At 36.1% G+C, this 16,909-nt stretch overlaps 3 protein-coding genes across 6 annotated transcripts; 2 read left to right on the top strand and 1 right to left on the bottom strand.

Moving 5' to 3' along the window:
- Window positions 1-239: 239 nt before the first annotated feature.
- LOC133867240 (probable rRNA-processing protein EBP2 homolog) lies at window positions 240-2,554 on the top strand. 2 transcript variants are annotated; one of them, XM_062303959.1, is made up of 2 exons: window positions 240-394; window positions 1,526-2,554. In XM_062303959.1, the coding sequence occupies exons 1-2, from the start codon at window positions 255-257 to the stop codon at window positions 2,382-2,384; spliced, it is 999 nt and encodes a 332-aa protein (XP_062159943.1). In that variant the 5' UTR covers window positions 240-254; the 3' UTR covers window positions 2,385-2,554. The 2 variants fall into 2 exon arrangements, with proteins under 2 accessions (XP_062159943.1, XP_062159944.1); XM_062303960.1 differs by having other exon boundaries at window positions 295-394; window positions 1,472-2,554.
- Window positions 2,555-6,488: 3,934 nt separating this feature from the next.
- Window positions 6,489-7,267, top strand: LOC133866637 (uncharacterized). The gene has a single exon (XM_062303225.1). The coding sequence runs from the start codon at window positions 6,655-6,657 to the stop codon at window positions 7,060-7,062; it is 408 nt and encodes a 135-aa protein (XP_062159209.1). The 5' UTR covers window positions 6,489-6,654; the 3' UTR covers window positions 7,063-7,267.
- Window positions 7,268-10,183: 2,916 nt separating this feature from the next.
- On the bottom strand, window positions 10,184-16,682 carry LOC133866795 (uncharacterized). Of its 3 annotated transcripts, XM_062303440.1 has the most exons (18): window positions 16,294-16,432; window positions 15,789-15,873; window positions 14,744-15,063; window positions 14,379-14,456; window positions 14,042-14,253; window positions 13,748-13,840; window positions 13,540-13,623; window positions 13,116-13,232; window positions 12,506-12,629; window positions 12,342-12,404; window positions 12,177-12,230; window positions 11,864-11,921; window positions 11,584-11,660; window positions 11,298-11,368; window positions 11,161-11,221; window positions 11,000-11,059; window positions 10,814-10,876; window positions 10,184-10,680 (listed from the first exon to the last, which is right to left on the bottom strand). In XM_062303440.1, the coding sequence occupies exons 3-18, from the start codon at window positions 15,032-15,034 to the stop codon at window positions 10,558-10,560; spliced, it is 1,629 nt and encodes a 542-aa protein (XP_062159424.1). In that variant the 5' UTR covers window positions 15,035-15,063; window positions 15,789-15,873; window positions 16,294-16,432; the 3' UTR covers window positions 10,184-10,557. The 3 variants fall into 3 exon arrangements, with proteins under 3 accessions (XP_062159424.1, XP_062159421.1, XP_062159422.1); XM_062303437.1 differs by lacking the exon at window positions 15,789-15,873 and having other exon boundaries at window positions 16,294-16,682; XM_062303438.1 differs by lacking the exon at window positions 15,789-15,873 and having other exon boundaries at window positions 12,506-12,611; window positions 16,294-16,681.
- Window positions 16,683-16,909: the final 227 nt, after the last annotated feature.

The following is a 16,909-nucleotide window of genomic DNA, read 5'->3' on the forward strand; positions in this document are numbered from 1 at the left end:
CCTAGTTTAGAGGAAATCATTGTCCGTTTTAAAGACTTATATATATATATATATATATATATATATATATATATATATATATATATATATATATATATATATATATATATATATATATATATATATTAGATTAGAATTTTTTTAAAAAAATAAAATAAAAAAGATGGGGAAGGGGAAAATATTAGATTAGGTTATTCTCTTGGGGCCTATAGGGACAACATGAACCGGCCCACTACAAAAAGCCCAAAATTTACATGGGAACTCATACGCAAGACATTGAAGACTTGCTAGCCCTTCCAACAGGAATAAAATCAAACCCTAAACCTAAAACCTCTTTCTCTGCTGTGCCTCTTTTCCACGGTTATACGAAGAGAGGTGGTCATAGCCACATAAGGTACTCGCTCTAATTAGTTTTCCTTTGTGATGTTTATGTGATTACGTTAATAACCTTAATTCTGTTGTCCCTTTTCCTCTGTTTGTTTTCTCAGAAAATGTTCTCAAGAAAAAAGTATGTTTTTAAGTGTAAAAGGTTTGGTCTTTCATGAATCTAACCGGGTTCTGAAGTTTCCCCTTTTTTTCGTGTTTAAATTTTTCTGGTTTTTTCTGTTTTTCATTTGTGATGTATATTTCGGTCGTTGTTGGTGCCAATTTGCTCAGGAAAATAATTATTTTCAAACCCATCCAGGAAATATTTTCATTTTTCCCGCGAAGCGAACACAGCGTTTGGGAATGTGATGGGTTGATTGGAAGCTTCAGTTCAATATGATAGATATTTAACTCGATATGCTTTGTGCGATGTCTTTTTCTTTCAAAGTTAGTAATTTAGTGGTGCTAGTGAAATTTAGGGTTTTTTTTTTTTTGTTTTTTGGTGAACAGTAATTATTCGATTTTTTTGAACTTACTCTATGATTTTGCAAAATTATATTTCACTGTGAGGTTAATAACATTGACGTTCTTGCACTCACTTTAACAATACTTTCAGTGTTGCTCTCATTTGTTTACTCTGAATTTCTCGGATTGGTCTTTTTTTATTTTTTCTGCTCCTACTTTGTTTTGTTGCCGAGTAAATGTGGGAAGAGAAGAAAAGAAAATGAGGGAAGTATAAGCTTAATTGAGAAATTGGAACCCGCATTAAAAATGGGGTTTGTCTTAATTGCTGGTCCTATTTTTTTATTTATTTTTTTTATTTTAAAGCAGGAAAAACATAGAAAAAATTAGGTTTATTTGATAACTTTTGAGATTTAGAGCTGTGAGCAACTAGATGAACGAGCTCGGGATTGGGTACAAAATACTGTGAAAATATGTGGAGTATTTGTAGAGAGTTTCTGCGTAACTTAATTATTTTTTACACTTTTGTAGAATCTTGTTTAAATATGGATTTATTGTGGATCTGCAAGCTATCTGATGAGTTTATTCAGCTTCTGTGATGATCTAATTGTACGAAATATTTTTTATTTTTAATTTATGATAGGTTTTGTTGAATGGGGGTGCCTGATTTAGAACTTGTTTTGTCTGATGAGGATAGGATGGAAGACGATGAAATAGAAGATTTCAATAGTGATGCTTCTGAATCTGATTCAGATTCAGAAGAAGCTGGAGATGTGAAATCGAGTGAACCTTCGAAGAATTCAATATTCAACCGGGACGGTCTCCTTGATAAACTAGGAGATGTTAGCTGGCCTGAAAATGTGGGATGGATACACAAGCTCACCATTGATATTAAACAAGAGCAAGAGGTGGATGTGAACGATGACCTGGCACGAGAGCTTGCTTTCTATACACAAGCGTTGGAGGGAACTAGGCAAGCCTTTGAGAAGCTTCAGTCGATGGGGCTTCCTTTTCTCAGGCCTTCCGACTATTATGCAGAGATGGTGAAGACAGATTCCCACATGGGGAAAGTGAAAAGCCGGCTTTTGTCAGAGAAGAAGAAGATTGAGGAGGCTGAGGAGAGGAGGAAGGCTAGGGAGGCCAAGAGACTGTCTAAAGAAATTCAGTCCCAAAAGCTGAAAGAGAGAGCTAAGCAGAAAAAGGAGGATATAGAGTCTGTTAAGAAGTGGAGGAAGCAGAGGCAGCAGAGTGGGTTTGCTGGGGGCGAAAAAGATGCTGAGATGAGTTTGCCCTTTGAAGATGGGAAAGTATTTGAGAGGTCAAATAAGAAGAGACCAGGCGTGTCTCCAGGAGATCGTTCTGGAGGGAAGGCAAGACAAGGTGTTGGAAACAAGATGAAACAGAAGAAAAGGGAATCCAGAAATTCGAAGTTTGGTGCTGGAGGGAGGAAAGGCTTGAAGAAGCAGAACACAGCGGAGACCACTAATGATTTCAGAGGGTATAACAAAGGCAGTAGTAGTACTGGTCCTACTGGAAATAAGAAGAGGAAGAGGTAATAGACATCCTTGATTTGTGGTTTTTTGTAGGAAAGGACTGTTTCCTGTGCAAACCGTGGTATAAGAATTTCTTCCATTTTTTGGTTTTTTTTTTTTTAGTGGGGCTTGTTGTAGCCTATTGAGCTTTATTGCGATTCTAATATAAATGTAAAAACTTTAAGTTTGCGACCCTTTGTTCTCATGGTTTTTCTTCTTTAAGTAGTTTCCTTCCTGTTCTAGTTATCATAGTTTGAAATTATGTTGTTCAATCTTGGTGTTACATCCCAGTCATCTAGTTTATCTTTTTGTGAAGACAGGCAGTCTGACCTATCGTTTAGCATTCTTTGTTCAAAACCTATGATTTTGAATAGGGCTGGCAAAACAGGTTGACATATTGGGGTTAGGTTGACCTGCCCACCCTTCATAATTAACTAAACGGGTTAACTGATTAAACCCAAACACGATACATTAATTTTCCTGATAACTCGACGCGACACACCAAACCCGCTTAGATAACAGGTTGACTTGGGTTGACACGATCCATCTGACCAAATTCGTTATTTTTTTATTTTTCAAAAACATAAAAAATTTAAAATTTAGGATAACAAAAAATGGGAATCCGGATGCCTTTCTTTATATATATATAGACACACACACACATAGGGTCAGATGCTATTGATCAATAATATAAGGTTTGGACAACTGGAGTGAATAATGAAAATGTGAAATGATGCTGGGTTAGGAATTTTTTTTTTTTTTTTAACAGATTGACCCGTTTGACATGTTTATAAACGGGTTGAATTGTTTATGACCTAAACTCATTTAACATAAATCCAAATCCTATAACTTCGTGTTATATTCATATTAGATTTGTAAGTCGTGTCATAAGTTGACAATAATAATTGTGGATGCATAGTGATTGTAATTCATGTCAACAAACAAATGAGACTTTTTCTATGGAGTAATATGGGTGTTGGGATATGTTATAATTAGGCTCTGTTCCTCCTTTTTTCTTCAATTAATAATTTTTTTCCTGATTTGTTTAGTTGGATGTCCGTGCCCTCAATTCTAATGTATGTGGAATACTCTGTTCCATCACTTAGATTATCAACAACGAAGTCTTCGGAAAAAAACCCAAACCTGAACTGCATTTATGGAATCTCCTCTCTCTCTCTCTCCTGAAAACAGCTAATCCTCCTCCCATGGCTGCCGAGGAGGAGCCCACTTCCTCCTCCTCTCCTTTCCTCTTTACTCCCCTCCCCCCTCCTTCTCGCCTCTTTTGAGGCTCAAAATGCATCTTTGGAGGTCTTATCAGCCTCTTTTGAGGTGTTATCTATTGCCTTTGGCGATTTATCTTTATAAACTAGCTATGTTGACCCCTCTTCCATTGCACACCGTTCGGATTCCACCTTCTGCAGCCGCTTCCATCCGCGGATCCGCCACTTCTTTGAAGCTTTTGGATTTGGATTTTTCAAACTTTAATTTGTCAATTTTTGGAAGCTCCACCCTCACACGCTCTACTCCACTTTGTTCCTCAGCCTTAGCACTTCCATCCACCTCCAGCCCCATCTCCATCTGGCTACCACATAGAGGCGCGTGGCCCATACACTCTCGCGAGTAGATCTCACTCATTGATGCGTGTTGTACACGCTTCGATGTGTGGACAACCCTCCACCATGCGTGATGCCTCCTATAGCCTCCTCCTCTGTTTTTCATTGCTACCACCGACCTCCCGTGGTGGTCCTCTCTCTAATTGCAACCATCTCCAGCGCATGGTCTTCATGCGCCGACGAGTGGCTTACATGCTGACTCTCTTCTCCCTTCTCTGCCACACTAGTTTCTGGTTTCTACTTGTTTTTATTTGTTTTTCCTAGTTTCCTTCCGACTGTTAAAGCAATCTTCACAATAAGTTTTGTTTTGACCTTCATCAGAATCTTTTCAGACTTTTCTGTTGCGGTGGTTCACTTTTGGATGTGTTATTGTAGTTGTTTCTTTGCTGAGTTACGGTTTGAGCTCTTGAACCTTTCAAGGTTTATGACCTTTCTTGCGCCTTTTGGTTGTACCATTCGTAGTGCACCTTATTGTATCGTTTTTATTGGCTATCAATTTTCCTAGTTTTCATGCCAAAAATATATAAGACTGCTTCGTTTATTTGCTGCATTCTTTTTTTAATTTCTGTTTATCTACTTTATTAAGGTTAATTTGGGATTCTTTGCCGGTAGCTCTATGCCTTCTTTTTTTTTCTTTTTTTTTTAATCTCTTTGTTGAAACACTAAAAATAAATAAACGAAAGTCAACTAAAGTAGATGGGCAATCGTTGTTGAATGTACTTCAATCATTAGCCTTATCATTATATAAATGGCATGAACTATTTCATAGCTGTGCAGCCTGTACTGGCTTGGCGCCACTCCAGGGTGGTCCTTGACGTTGGCAAAGGACAGATGTTACTCCAAGCATTGCCAGACCACCCACTACTAATTTGTGTTCAATTTTATGCTAACCAGTAACCATTCTCAGCTTTGATGTCCATGTTAATAACAGATTAGGACCAGACCTTATATGGAGAGTCACATACCCTCTAATGCTTATGTTGGTTGAGTTTGCAATATGTTGCAATTATATATATATATATATATATAAATGCTTTTTCATGCAGGATATGAGCCACCATCTCTAACAAGGTTAGCATTACTGTAGATTTTAAGCTTGGATCACAAAGACATATTGTTGAGGTGTTTGTGAATATCCCTAATGATCAGCACAATTTACTAGTTGACTGTATATGGCAGTTATTATTTTAACACTCTCCTTCACTTGTTGATTGGATGTTTGAGTTCACACGTTAATAAGGAGTGTGTTAAAGTATTTGATGAAATGATTAGTTAACTATTTTCCATCAATTTAAACCTTTAAGATAAATAGTAATTTAATAGACACATGGTTTATTGATGTGATTAAATTTTTTAACAAGCCGTTGGATATTATTTTGCACGTGAAGTCGTCGTTGAGGGAGAGAAGCACTGCTATTGTGAACAAAGGGATGGAGGAAGAGGGTGGTGATGTTGGGATTAATGAGAGAGTAGGATGGTGGTGAGGAAGAGTGTGAGGTTTATGGAGTTGATGATGATGTGAAGAATAAAGAATATTAAAATTGTATAGAAAAAGGTAAGGAAAACTATAGTAGAATTTATTTGAATAAGAAAGTAAAAAATAATTGGTTCCCTAAATTTAGATTAAAACTTAAAAAATTTATTGTGAGTGCTCTAAGGGCATGCTTGATACGATCGGACTTAATGGTTTCGTTTGGCAACCAATTTAGTCAACTTAAGTTTGATGAATTTTTTAAAGTAGATATATAAGTGATTGATGTGATATAAAGTAAATAAAAATTTTGAATTTTTTGTATGAAAAAAGTGAAAAAATATTTATTTTGTAGTAAGTTTTTTTAATTTAAATAATATAAAAAATGATTAATGTAATGAAAAAAATTAAAAATATTTTGGAGTCGTGTTTTTTAGGAGAAAACAAAAAAAAACAAAAAAACTTAAATCAAAATCGAGGTAACTCACTCGGTCACCAAACACCACGATTATAATTTTCAATACTAGAGCCGAGTTGTTTGGCCTTGTTTATGTAATCTTTAAAAACTCCTTTTTACTTTTGAACACAAAATCTTTTTCAAACAATGGTTATTTAATTTTAATTTTCATACGTGAACCTTATAAATAGGGGCAGAGCTAACGTTTGAAATTTGGAGGGCAAAACTAAAAATTTTAAAAGTAAATTTTTAATTTTTAATTTTTTTTTTTAAAAAAAATATGTAACTCTGTGACCCTGTCCTGCTTATAGATAACTCTATTCATTTATAATTTTTGCAAATACTTTTTAAAATACCAAAAAGACTTTTCAAAATTGGTAGAGATTTTTATCCATTGGGTTGGTGCTTACTGCTTGGTGATGTCAATTTGATCACGTAGGGGGTATGACTTTTAGGATAGCTTAGGAAAGTTCCTCGTCGGTTCTTGGGTTGCTATGATGAACTTTTACTAGTCGTTAAATGAGTAGGGAAGCCCCACAATGTGAGATGCTTCCTAATTTCATTGACTCATCAATAAATTAAGCAAAGCTTTCACACTACGCCTCACCATCTACTCATCTCCTCAAACCTCTGCCACAAAAAGCTTAAAAGCTTCCTCCCCCACACTTCTATGCCATTATATAGCCTCCCAGCCTGCTAATACAGTGACACCTCTCTCTCTCTCTCTCTCTCTCTCTCTGAATTCTTACAAACATGTTTGATTCCATGTTCGAGTTGATCACCCAGGCTGCTTCCAACCATCTCTTCATCTTCTGTTTCTGTAATCTGATCATTGCCTTTGTTCTTGTGGGCTCAAAACCCACCCCCAAAATTGGCCGAGCAGGTGAAATTCCTCTCTCTCTGGTCATCAACACACGGACAAATCGTAATCCAGGAACAGACAGTAAGCTGATTTCTTATGACGACAAAGAAACGTTAAGAGATGTCAATCAAGTGTCATGTTCCCAGGAAGCACCACCTGTCGATGACAGGGAGGAAAATGGCAACAGAAATTTTCAAGAGGAGGGTGAGGATCATGATGATGATGAGCTGAGAAGAAGAGTAGAAGAATTTATAGAAAAGGTCAACAGGGGATGGAAGGCAGAAATTTTGAGGTCCTAGCGTTTAGTTTAGTGTGGCAAGGGGCCTTCAAGGTGAATTTGTATTTGAGTTTTTTTGAGCAATAATGCTGAAATTAAACCTTTGTATATTTGTATATTTTGATTCTACTCTCAAAAGCAATGAGTTTAGGATTGGTGCTCTTTCCCAACTTTTAAGACTTTGGTTTGTGAAATGTGATTTGCATACACGAGCCAAGTTAGAGTTATTTCATGTGTCCGATTATTGACGTGACAGTCTCCTATTGCATTCTAGGCACACCGGACGCAAGCCTTGCCCAAACTTTGCTTCTCTATCACAAAACTTTAGTGCTTCTGTTAATTCAAAGAAAGTAGAAAATGTGGCTAAAGTCCTTAAAGTTGGATGAGGCTTCAAATTTTCTAATTAGAGTTTGATTATCCCCCACATGGAAGTGGGGTAGAGCAAGATAAAGGTGATAAAAGAGCATTTTTTGGAAGAATCATAATAGATGCCCTTTAGTTTTTTTTTTCCCCCTGTTTTTTCTTCTTTAAGATATGTACCAATTTCTCTTGGACATGAGGATCGGGAAATGGAGATGATCTATTTTTTTTTTGTTCTTTCTTTCTTTCTTTGCCTAATTTCTTCTTTTGGAAAGATATGTACCAACATCTATTGAGAATGAGGATAAGGAAATAGAAATAGAAATGATCTATTTCACATAATTAGATTTCACATAATTAAAAGTGTAAATGTTGTTACACGGTGACTATGTTGTCACGCCATTTAAACATTTTAAATTTTAAATGTCGGGATACCATATGCACCGTTAAATGCAACAAAATTTTAAAATTTTAAATGTTGTGATATCATGTACATTGTTAAATACAACAAAATAAAATTTTGAATATAAAATAGATCATATCATCAAACTTGAAATTGAGTGAATTCCATTCTGGAGACCTAGGCAAGAATTTTGTCTTAGATGATGCTGAATCATCCCAATACTGTCAACTGTTACGTGGCATGGAACACTGGAACAGGTATTTCTTGTTATGGGTGCAACATATTAATAGAGCGTTTTTCTTTTGTTGTTGTTTAACCAGACAGCAGAAATCTATGCATTGATATCTGTGACCTTGGATGGACTGAAAGAAGTAGCTCAGAAAGCAAACAAGGCAGATGGAAACCTGAATGGGATTTGAGGATTGCAATTTCCTGAAATTTTTTGCCCGAATTTAGAGAAATTGGGCAGAAAATGAACGAGGGAACCTCTGGTCGTGAGGGTGCTCGGGCAAGTGGGACTTTCATCTTATCCGGGAATCTACCTATGCACCTCAGGACCGGAGTTCCCCTCTCTCATTTCTCTCCCGAAATTCCTAGAATTCGGACAATGAATTTCAAGGAATCCCAGTCTTATTGAGGAGGATCCCTTACAATTAATTGTCTGAATTGCGTGGAGTAGTAACGCAGAGGGGGACTACAGAGCCTCTACCTGACTGCCCGCAATTCGAGTAATCCCACATAGAAATGAGACTACAAAGCCCACTTGTTTCAGGCAATCCCTCAACTCATCTGAGTAATTTTTTTTTTCCTCCGCTCAGCTTGTCCGAATCCTGCTGGTTTGACTACCAGTCCCTACCCCTCATCAACGATTTCGTCCCAGCCTTCAACATCCGATCCTCCTACAGCTTCAAGACCGGCTGGGTCGTCCAGGGCTGCATGAACATCATGCGAAAATGGAGTCCTTCGGGCATCTAAAGCGAAAATGCGGAAATAGAGATACGAAAATGAAATCTTTGGAGAGAGATGCGAAAATGCAGCCCAAATCTTCTTCTTCTTCTTCTTCTTCTTCTTTTTTAAAAATTTAGCCCTTTGGGCATCTGAAAATGGACAAGGGGCTCTGCAAACAGTACACTTGATTTTAGAAGATATGTATGTTGCTGGAGGAAATGAGCGGTTAGCATATAGGAAGCTATTCAAGCTTGGAGGAGGACCACTCTTGCGTTAATTGAAAAAAAGAAGCTTCAAGGAGGTAAAAAGACTGAATCAAGCATTTGGTTTGTTTTTGACGTTTCTGAGGTTACGAAGAGAGGATGAAAGGGGATGAAGGGTGCATGCGTAGCATCTCTCATTTGAAAAATACGGTCTTTTTACGTTGATAACTGAAGTGGCATTAGTGTCTAAGCCCATAGATACATCTAACGGCTTAGGCCCTTGCTAATTGGTATCGCTACCATGGCAATTTTGAAGAGTTGTCGTGGATCCAATTCGAGCAGATAATTATAAGAGATCTTGATCCCTTATATTATTGGGTGATGAGCTTAAACAATTATAGGAGATATCCCCACAACCCCCTTTCATACAATTCGAGCAGATAATTATAGGGGATCTTGATCCCTTAGATTATTGGCTGCTGAGCTTAAATAATTATAGGAGATATCCCGACAACCCCCTTTCATACAATTCGAGCAGATAATTTTACAAGGCCGGCTCAATAGATTTTGAGGCCTAAGGCAACAAATTTAGGTGTGGCCTTTTTTATATTTAAATATTTAATTTTTTTTGAACGACTTGCAAAATTCATCTTTGTTAGGAGACATTTAATTTCAATAGATGTCAAATTTTGTATTAAGCTACATATAATTCTTTTTATGTAGAATTTAATTTACTTCATTCTAAAAATTATTTTAGTGGACAACTTAGTCTTAGTTTTAAGTTTATGTAAAATGACGAGTTTAGTAACTATTTCAGGGGTACAATTAATGTAACATCCCATTTTTCTTTCTTTTCCTCCTTAATATCTTGAAATTCAATTCATTGTATTTATTTTTTACAGTAATTGAGGCCTTAATTAAAGAGCATTAACTAACTTTTTGTCATAATTGGGACTTTAATTTTTTTTTAAAAGAAAATTTAATTATACTATCACTATTTGGGGCCTTATTTAATTAGGGGCCTTAGGCGATTGCCTAATTTGCCTAGCCATTTAGCCGGCCCTGCTCCCTTAGATTATCGGCTGCTGAGCTTAAATAAACAGTGAACATTATCTTTTGGGCTGACGAGAGGTGTGCATTGCCCTAGTTTCATACATTGGTTTTTCAGGATATCCGTCATTTAATAACCAGATGGGGGAGAGTAAGAACAAAAGAAAGAATATTAAACATGCTTTAAAACTTCCTGCATCATATGCCATCCATTAACATCTATAGAGAAACCAAGGCAAGTTATACGTACAATTACAGTTCTGCCACCGGCTAAATTCTCTACAATGATTCACAACATATTTGGGTACCGAGTAATGTTTCACTATATCAGGAAAGATTTTGCTTGGAGCTAAATCACAGCACCATAATTTGTTAGGGAAAGTGAAAGATGACCTAAATCACCGGATTATAATGCCCAATGCATTTACAAAATAACATGGAAGTGAATCATCAAAGGAAGACAAGGGGGGAAAAAGAGGATACTAAAAGGATCCTTGTTGAGGCACCTACATTTAAAATGCTACACAACCAAATGAAAGGGTCTGAGCATGCTTCAAAAGGGAATAATATGAAATTCATGGGGCATGAAATCTTCACTTGGTCTGTAGTATTTGTCTGGGGAGCACAGGCTTAAGTTGGACACTTGGCTAGTGTAAAGGCAGGCAAATCTCTCAACCTGCATAGTGCAAAACGCAGGAGATCACACATCCCGTCAGCCTTAAGTCATGGCCTGGCAAGTATTAAGAAAGGTTTTGCAAAATAATTGTCAATCCACCTGCCAACAAAATGGTATAAAGGTATAAACTTACCTGATGCGCAAAGCGTGAATTCTGATAACCGGTCTTCATGAGTTGTCCCCAGACTTTATGAAACTGAAATTTTGGCAAACAAAAGATGTCACCGTCATTGATACAAAACATAATTAAAATACTCCATACTATCATACTAAAACATTAAGTAACTGAAAATACTATCACATGATAAAAGTTCTATACCTTTTGGTGGCATTCCCTTTGGGCCTGTTGATGTGTTGATCGGACTTGCTCCCTTTGAGACTATCAAAGGATACCATTAAATAAAATAAATATATCAATATAGTTTACACAATGGTATTCAGACTGGCTATGACCCTTAGCATTATAGATAATGGCCTAACCTCCAACTCATTTACTGCAGAAGATAATTTCTGTTTTTCATCAACTTTGACATCTTCAAACCTGAAAAGGAAAGCCACTACATTGTCAAACTGCTATAAAATTAGTATGCATGAGATATGGCTATGCAGATAGTTACTTGATAGACCACTTCAGACGATGTATTTTGTCTTCAATGAGGTCTCGCTGTTCCCGCAACAATCGTAGTTCCTGGACAAAACTAACATCAATTACAACATAATTCTGAATAATATTAGCATCCTAAGCGGAGTTTATATGATAGAACCTTTAGTCCCCAACCCTGTAAAGAACCATTTTAGAAGCTTACTCAATTAACCATTTCACTTGACTGATTAGAGTTTCTTAAAGAATTACACTTCTGTTAAATCACTGAAGTGAAAGATGTAATTAAGTTCTATAAATACCTTGCGAGTATCCCTTAATTCCCAAAGAAGTTCAATCTCCCTCTCAAGCTCTGGAACAACAAGCATTGTTCTCCATCCTGCTCACAAGGACATAAATCAAGAACCAAACCATTATACATGATATTCTAAATATTGTACTTTTCATTACAAAAACTTCACACATTTTGAAGACCTTGATATAGTATTTAGCATAAGTTATGAAGTGATGATACAAATAAGAGGCAAATTTAAAAACCAAAAAAAAAAAAAGAGAGAGAAGGAAAATAACAACATATTATACCAAGAACCTTTTTGCTGCGTAAAATATCTCCATAGATGTGATCCCCAACATATAGAACCTGCAAAAAGTAAAACATAATCGAACTAAGAACCTAAACTTACAAGAATCAAAAGTTGGTAGGAAGTAGGAACCAACAGTTCAGCAACTGCCCATAAGGATCAGAACTCCTTGGAATGAAATCTATTAAAAGTTCAAAGCTAACCAAGGATCACAATGATTAAATTTGAAAATTTCAAAAAACAGGAACCAGTTTACTATGTAAGTTTAACATAATTTATTGTTGCCGCCTACATGCAACAGGAGGACAGTTCACCTGTGAACTTGACTCAATTGAGAGTAGTTTATGCAGATGACCAACACAGCCTCCCTGAAAGCATACCACCAATTACAAAAATCAAGCTGGTCATGAAGTCACATTATTATATCATAAACAATTTCAAAGTAGATTGTATTATGCACAACATCTCTATAAAAATACCTGGAAAACTCTGCACATCTTATTCAGCCCCTTAAATGATAGTCTCGGTGAAGTAGTTCCCACCTTATTAACAAATATAAACTGAATTAATACAAGGACAAAAAAACACAGACCATATAGTTGTAGATATGCTACACAAGAAATGTTTACGTTACTATATTGACCTGAGGCATAGGAGAGCCATTGTCAGTATTAAGTAGCATCCCAGACTCAGGTTCAACTTCAAATAAATTTGCCCGATTGTCCTCATTGAAGAAGCCTGGCTTCGCACTATATGGATAACCACCTCTTTGAGGTTATAAGTGAAAATTACTAAGCACTAAACAAAACTGTATATGCTAACATAAAATTTAACAAATCAAAACCAATCTCAATTAACTCTCCTCAAATGAGCAACTTCTATTATGTTGATAGCTTTAACTACATGTTAAAAGCATGAAGTAACTTCACTACTCAGTATCTTCTTTCACTTACCCATATTGTCTTGACAACAGTAATTGCCCAAGTACTGATGTCTCTTACATTTCAATATATGGTTGTAAACACTAATTCTAATTCAAGAGCTGGTGGGACCTTAATCGGCCTCAAACTTGTAACTTCAATTAACAACCTTAAGATCAACTCCAAACTAACCACAACTCCTTTGGTGATTCCTCAACATCAGTTGGTTAGACATGTTTAAGGAATGCAGAGAAAGAACTTTAAGGAAGAGACGTTGAGGCTTCTCAAAAGAAAAAAGAAAAAAGGTGCACAATGTCATAGTTTATAATATACCTGCCAGTGATTACAACATCAAAGTATTGAAGCCAGTTGAAATTGCATTTGTTACTACCATTCACTGTACGGGATTCACAGAGGTAATTCATCACAATGTTTGTATAGTCCCATAAACTGCAAGAGATATAACATTGGTTCCACACCATGTCAGTTCTTACAATAAATGAAAACACCTATACTTCATATATATTTCGTAATTTATACACAAGAAAGAAAAGGATAAAACATACAAATAGATGTCTCTGTAAAAGCAAATTCTACATGTATTTTAATGTTAGTATGGTCCAATAAATTCTTTTTTATTGTTTCCATTTCTAAATTCTAGTGCTTTTTAGCTTCAAATTTCAGGCATACTTCTTGATTGATATGTTTTAGATGTAAACATGTTATTTGACAAAAGAATTAAGAGAAGCAATAATACCTATTGGTCACCAAGAATGTAGACCGACCAGAATCTCTGAGCATTTTGAGCATGGGCACAATTGCAGTATCTTCATTAATATATCTAGTCGGGGAATCAACAAATTAGTGAGATTATATTCATTAACAATAAGCATTACAATAATTTAAATAAGTGAGAACTCATGAACACCCTTTATTATGATATTTACTACAGTTTACATCCCTACCTTTTAGGATCTTTTGCAACCATTTGCTTTAAAGTTCCATCACGGTGGCACAAATCAACTGCAGCTCGAACATCTTTGTACATACGGGAGTAACTGGGAAAATGGTTTATAGAACATTGATATAACCAAAAAAATATAGATACACGATGGTGAACATAACTAAATAAAGCGGTTTTCTAAGGACTGCCGGTTCATATTAGTGACCACCATATACTTATCACTTAAAGCATTAAGAATCCAAAAGAAAAACAGGACAACTAAAAAAAAAAACAACAACAACAACATCATTCTTACTCTGGAACTTTTCCCAGATTACTGTCATGGAAGTCAACCAGTTGAGCAAACAAATAGGCTTCAGCTAGTGAAAAAAGGGTGTCAATGAGAGCATAGTCAGGCTCATCAAAAGCATCCCGTACCAAAGTATTCCCATAGGTCGCAAGTTTTTCTTCCTTTGACAACTCCTTGAATCCATGGTAGGCTACTTTCACATACTTATGCCGATCCATCTGTATAATGCACACAACAAATAGTTCAAGTACTTTTTCCATGAGATTCAAGCAAGAAAGAGTACAAAAGTAACCTAAGCTGAATTGGGCAACAAAATTGCCAAAAACAAATAAACCGAATTAACCTTCAAGATGTTGCCTCTCTTTTTATCAAGTACCAAGCCTCTGACCATGTACTTCCAATCAAATGACCAATTCAGCAACTGCATAGGATCATTTTTCTTAATAAACCAACCATATAGTGCAATTTTAAGAATAGGAATAAATATAAAGTAAAAAAAACATACACTGAGATCGCAGGGTGTGAGAGTAAAGAAGTAAGAGACAAATAACATATCAACCTAAGAAATATATGCTAGATCAATTGAAATACATATTACCAAGGTATCATTAAGTTATTATCTTTTAAAAAAAAAAAAAGTTATTATAATGCAAAACAATATTACATTTCTTCCTGGAACCATTAGCACAGATGAGAAATTAGACAAACCTCGTGAGGGTATCCCAAATTGTACACCAATTTCCTAATTGTGCCTTCATATGCAAGGGATTCAAAAGTCTCAGGCTTGTATTGTGCCAAAGTGTAATCCATATCAAACCCAACAGCAACAATGCTTTTCATATTCAATGATCTGTTGCAAAAGATATGCTTTCCTATGTCAATCTTGTGTCCTCCCTCTGGAGATGACCATACACATGGTTTATGGCCACCATCACTGCTTGCCATATGATGAAAGTTTGATGATTTGTCACCTACAACAGTCCCATGACTCTCATCCATTCGATAACTGGCACGGAATTGACTTGCTCCTGATAGTTTTTAGCCAAGGGAGGGGAGGAGGCAAAAAAATTAGCTTCTGATAGTGATTCAGAATGGTAGTACACTATACAACACAAGTCAAGGCTGCATAATGCATTAATGTATTTTATTATGTATATTGTTGGTGTACATAAATATACAAATTCTATGCCTCAAAATTCCTAAAATGTGTTTAGAAATGAAAATGTTTCCCCACAAACATTTTTCCATAAGTACACATCTGCTTTACAGTATCACATCTTAAATCAGCATAGCTCTAAATTTGATGTTTACTCCATTCCACATGATAAGTTCTCGCTTCAAGGGTTATAAAGACATAGTTGGGTGACTTCATTGAATCAAATGCCTTAAACACTTAGAAACCAATAGACACTTCGTCTTTTTATTCTGATTAATTAATGCATAGGACATGCTTTACTCGGATACCCCCATATACAAACAAAACCAAGCACATTTGTTTATACAGATTCCATTATGCATCATACTTCAGAACACATTAACTTAGTTCACACTTCCTCTTCAAGCAAGTGGTCAGGCCTACCTAACTCAATCTAAAGGCTTGAAATGAACAGCTATAAATCCTCATTTCCCGTCACTCCTCATCCAACCCAGATGACAAAATCCACAAAACATTTTCTTTCTTATATGAAAACGATAAAAGAATAAAACAAAAAAAAAATCTTTTTTCCCACAAAAGAAAACCTTAACATCTTACCTGAGTTGTCCAATCAAAAGAGCACAAAGTGCACCAAGCTAAGTTCCAACTCTAGGAATCCTCCAAGCTACGCTCCAAGTAACACCTAGAAATCCAATTTCTCAATTAAAAAACAAACAATCTTTTGATCCCAAAACAACCAACTAACTAATATAATACCAGTTCCAATCTTACACCCTACCCAACCGCGTATTCTAAACCATTCCACCACATAGCTCCAAAACTTCCACCAAATACGGACAAAACATTAACTTCACCAAAGAAACACTCGCACAATAATAAAAAATTTACTAAAACACATTCATAGAACCATAAAGCTATCAGAATTTTCGGATTAAGATTAATTCTGCAGTGAACTATCAAAATCCTAACCATTATTTATAAAATAAAAATGTGCGATGCAATAAGGCGCAATGAAATAAGAAAAATTGAGACTCTTATGAAGGTTGAAATTCGAAGCAAAATTTACAGTCCAGTGGAGCAAGAGACAAGTACGGACACGAACCTGTGGCGTGAATTCGTTTTCTTCTTCCGGGAGAGCTATGGGGTTTGCTGAGAATTCCGAAGCTGAGCTGAATCCGGGAAGAAAAAGTATGAGAGAAGTCAGGAGAGAAGTGGGAGAGGCAAAAGGAAACGGGCTTTCTGGGAATTCGCATGGTGGAATTAAATAGGCATTTCGGTAATGACTGGGAAGATGAATCGGATACTGGAAGCTAGTGCGATTGGGGTGCGATTACAAGTTGGCCGTGAACGAATCTTAGCGGCAGGCAATGGGATTATGAATTGGATAATCAATGTTGCTGGGCAAGGAATTAATTCCCGGGCAAGTGCGAATGTGCGATTCCTTTTCGTTTCTCTCTCAGCGGGAACCTTGGAAGAGAAGTGCGAAATTCCGTTGGGATTCCAAATTTGTAACTTGTTATTTCTTGGATTATTACTGTTCACTGCTATCCCCAATCCATTGACGTGGCGGTCAGTCAGTTATTCTGTTTATTTTTTATTTTTTTTTTTTTTGGAAGATGAGTCAGATATTCGATCTGTCGTTATTAAAAAATGTTTTTAATAACTCTTTCCATCAGCACTTGGTTTATTTTTTTAACAGATGCTAATTTAATTGTTAA

This window comes from Alnus glutinosa, chromosome 4 (genome assembly GCF_958979055.1).
Source record: "Alnus glutinosa chromosome 4, dhAlnGlut1.1, whole genome shotgun sequence".
NCBI classification, from domain to species: Eukaryota; Viridiplantae; Streptophyta; class Magnoliopsida; order Fagales; family Betulaceae; genus Alnus; species Alnus glutinosa.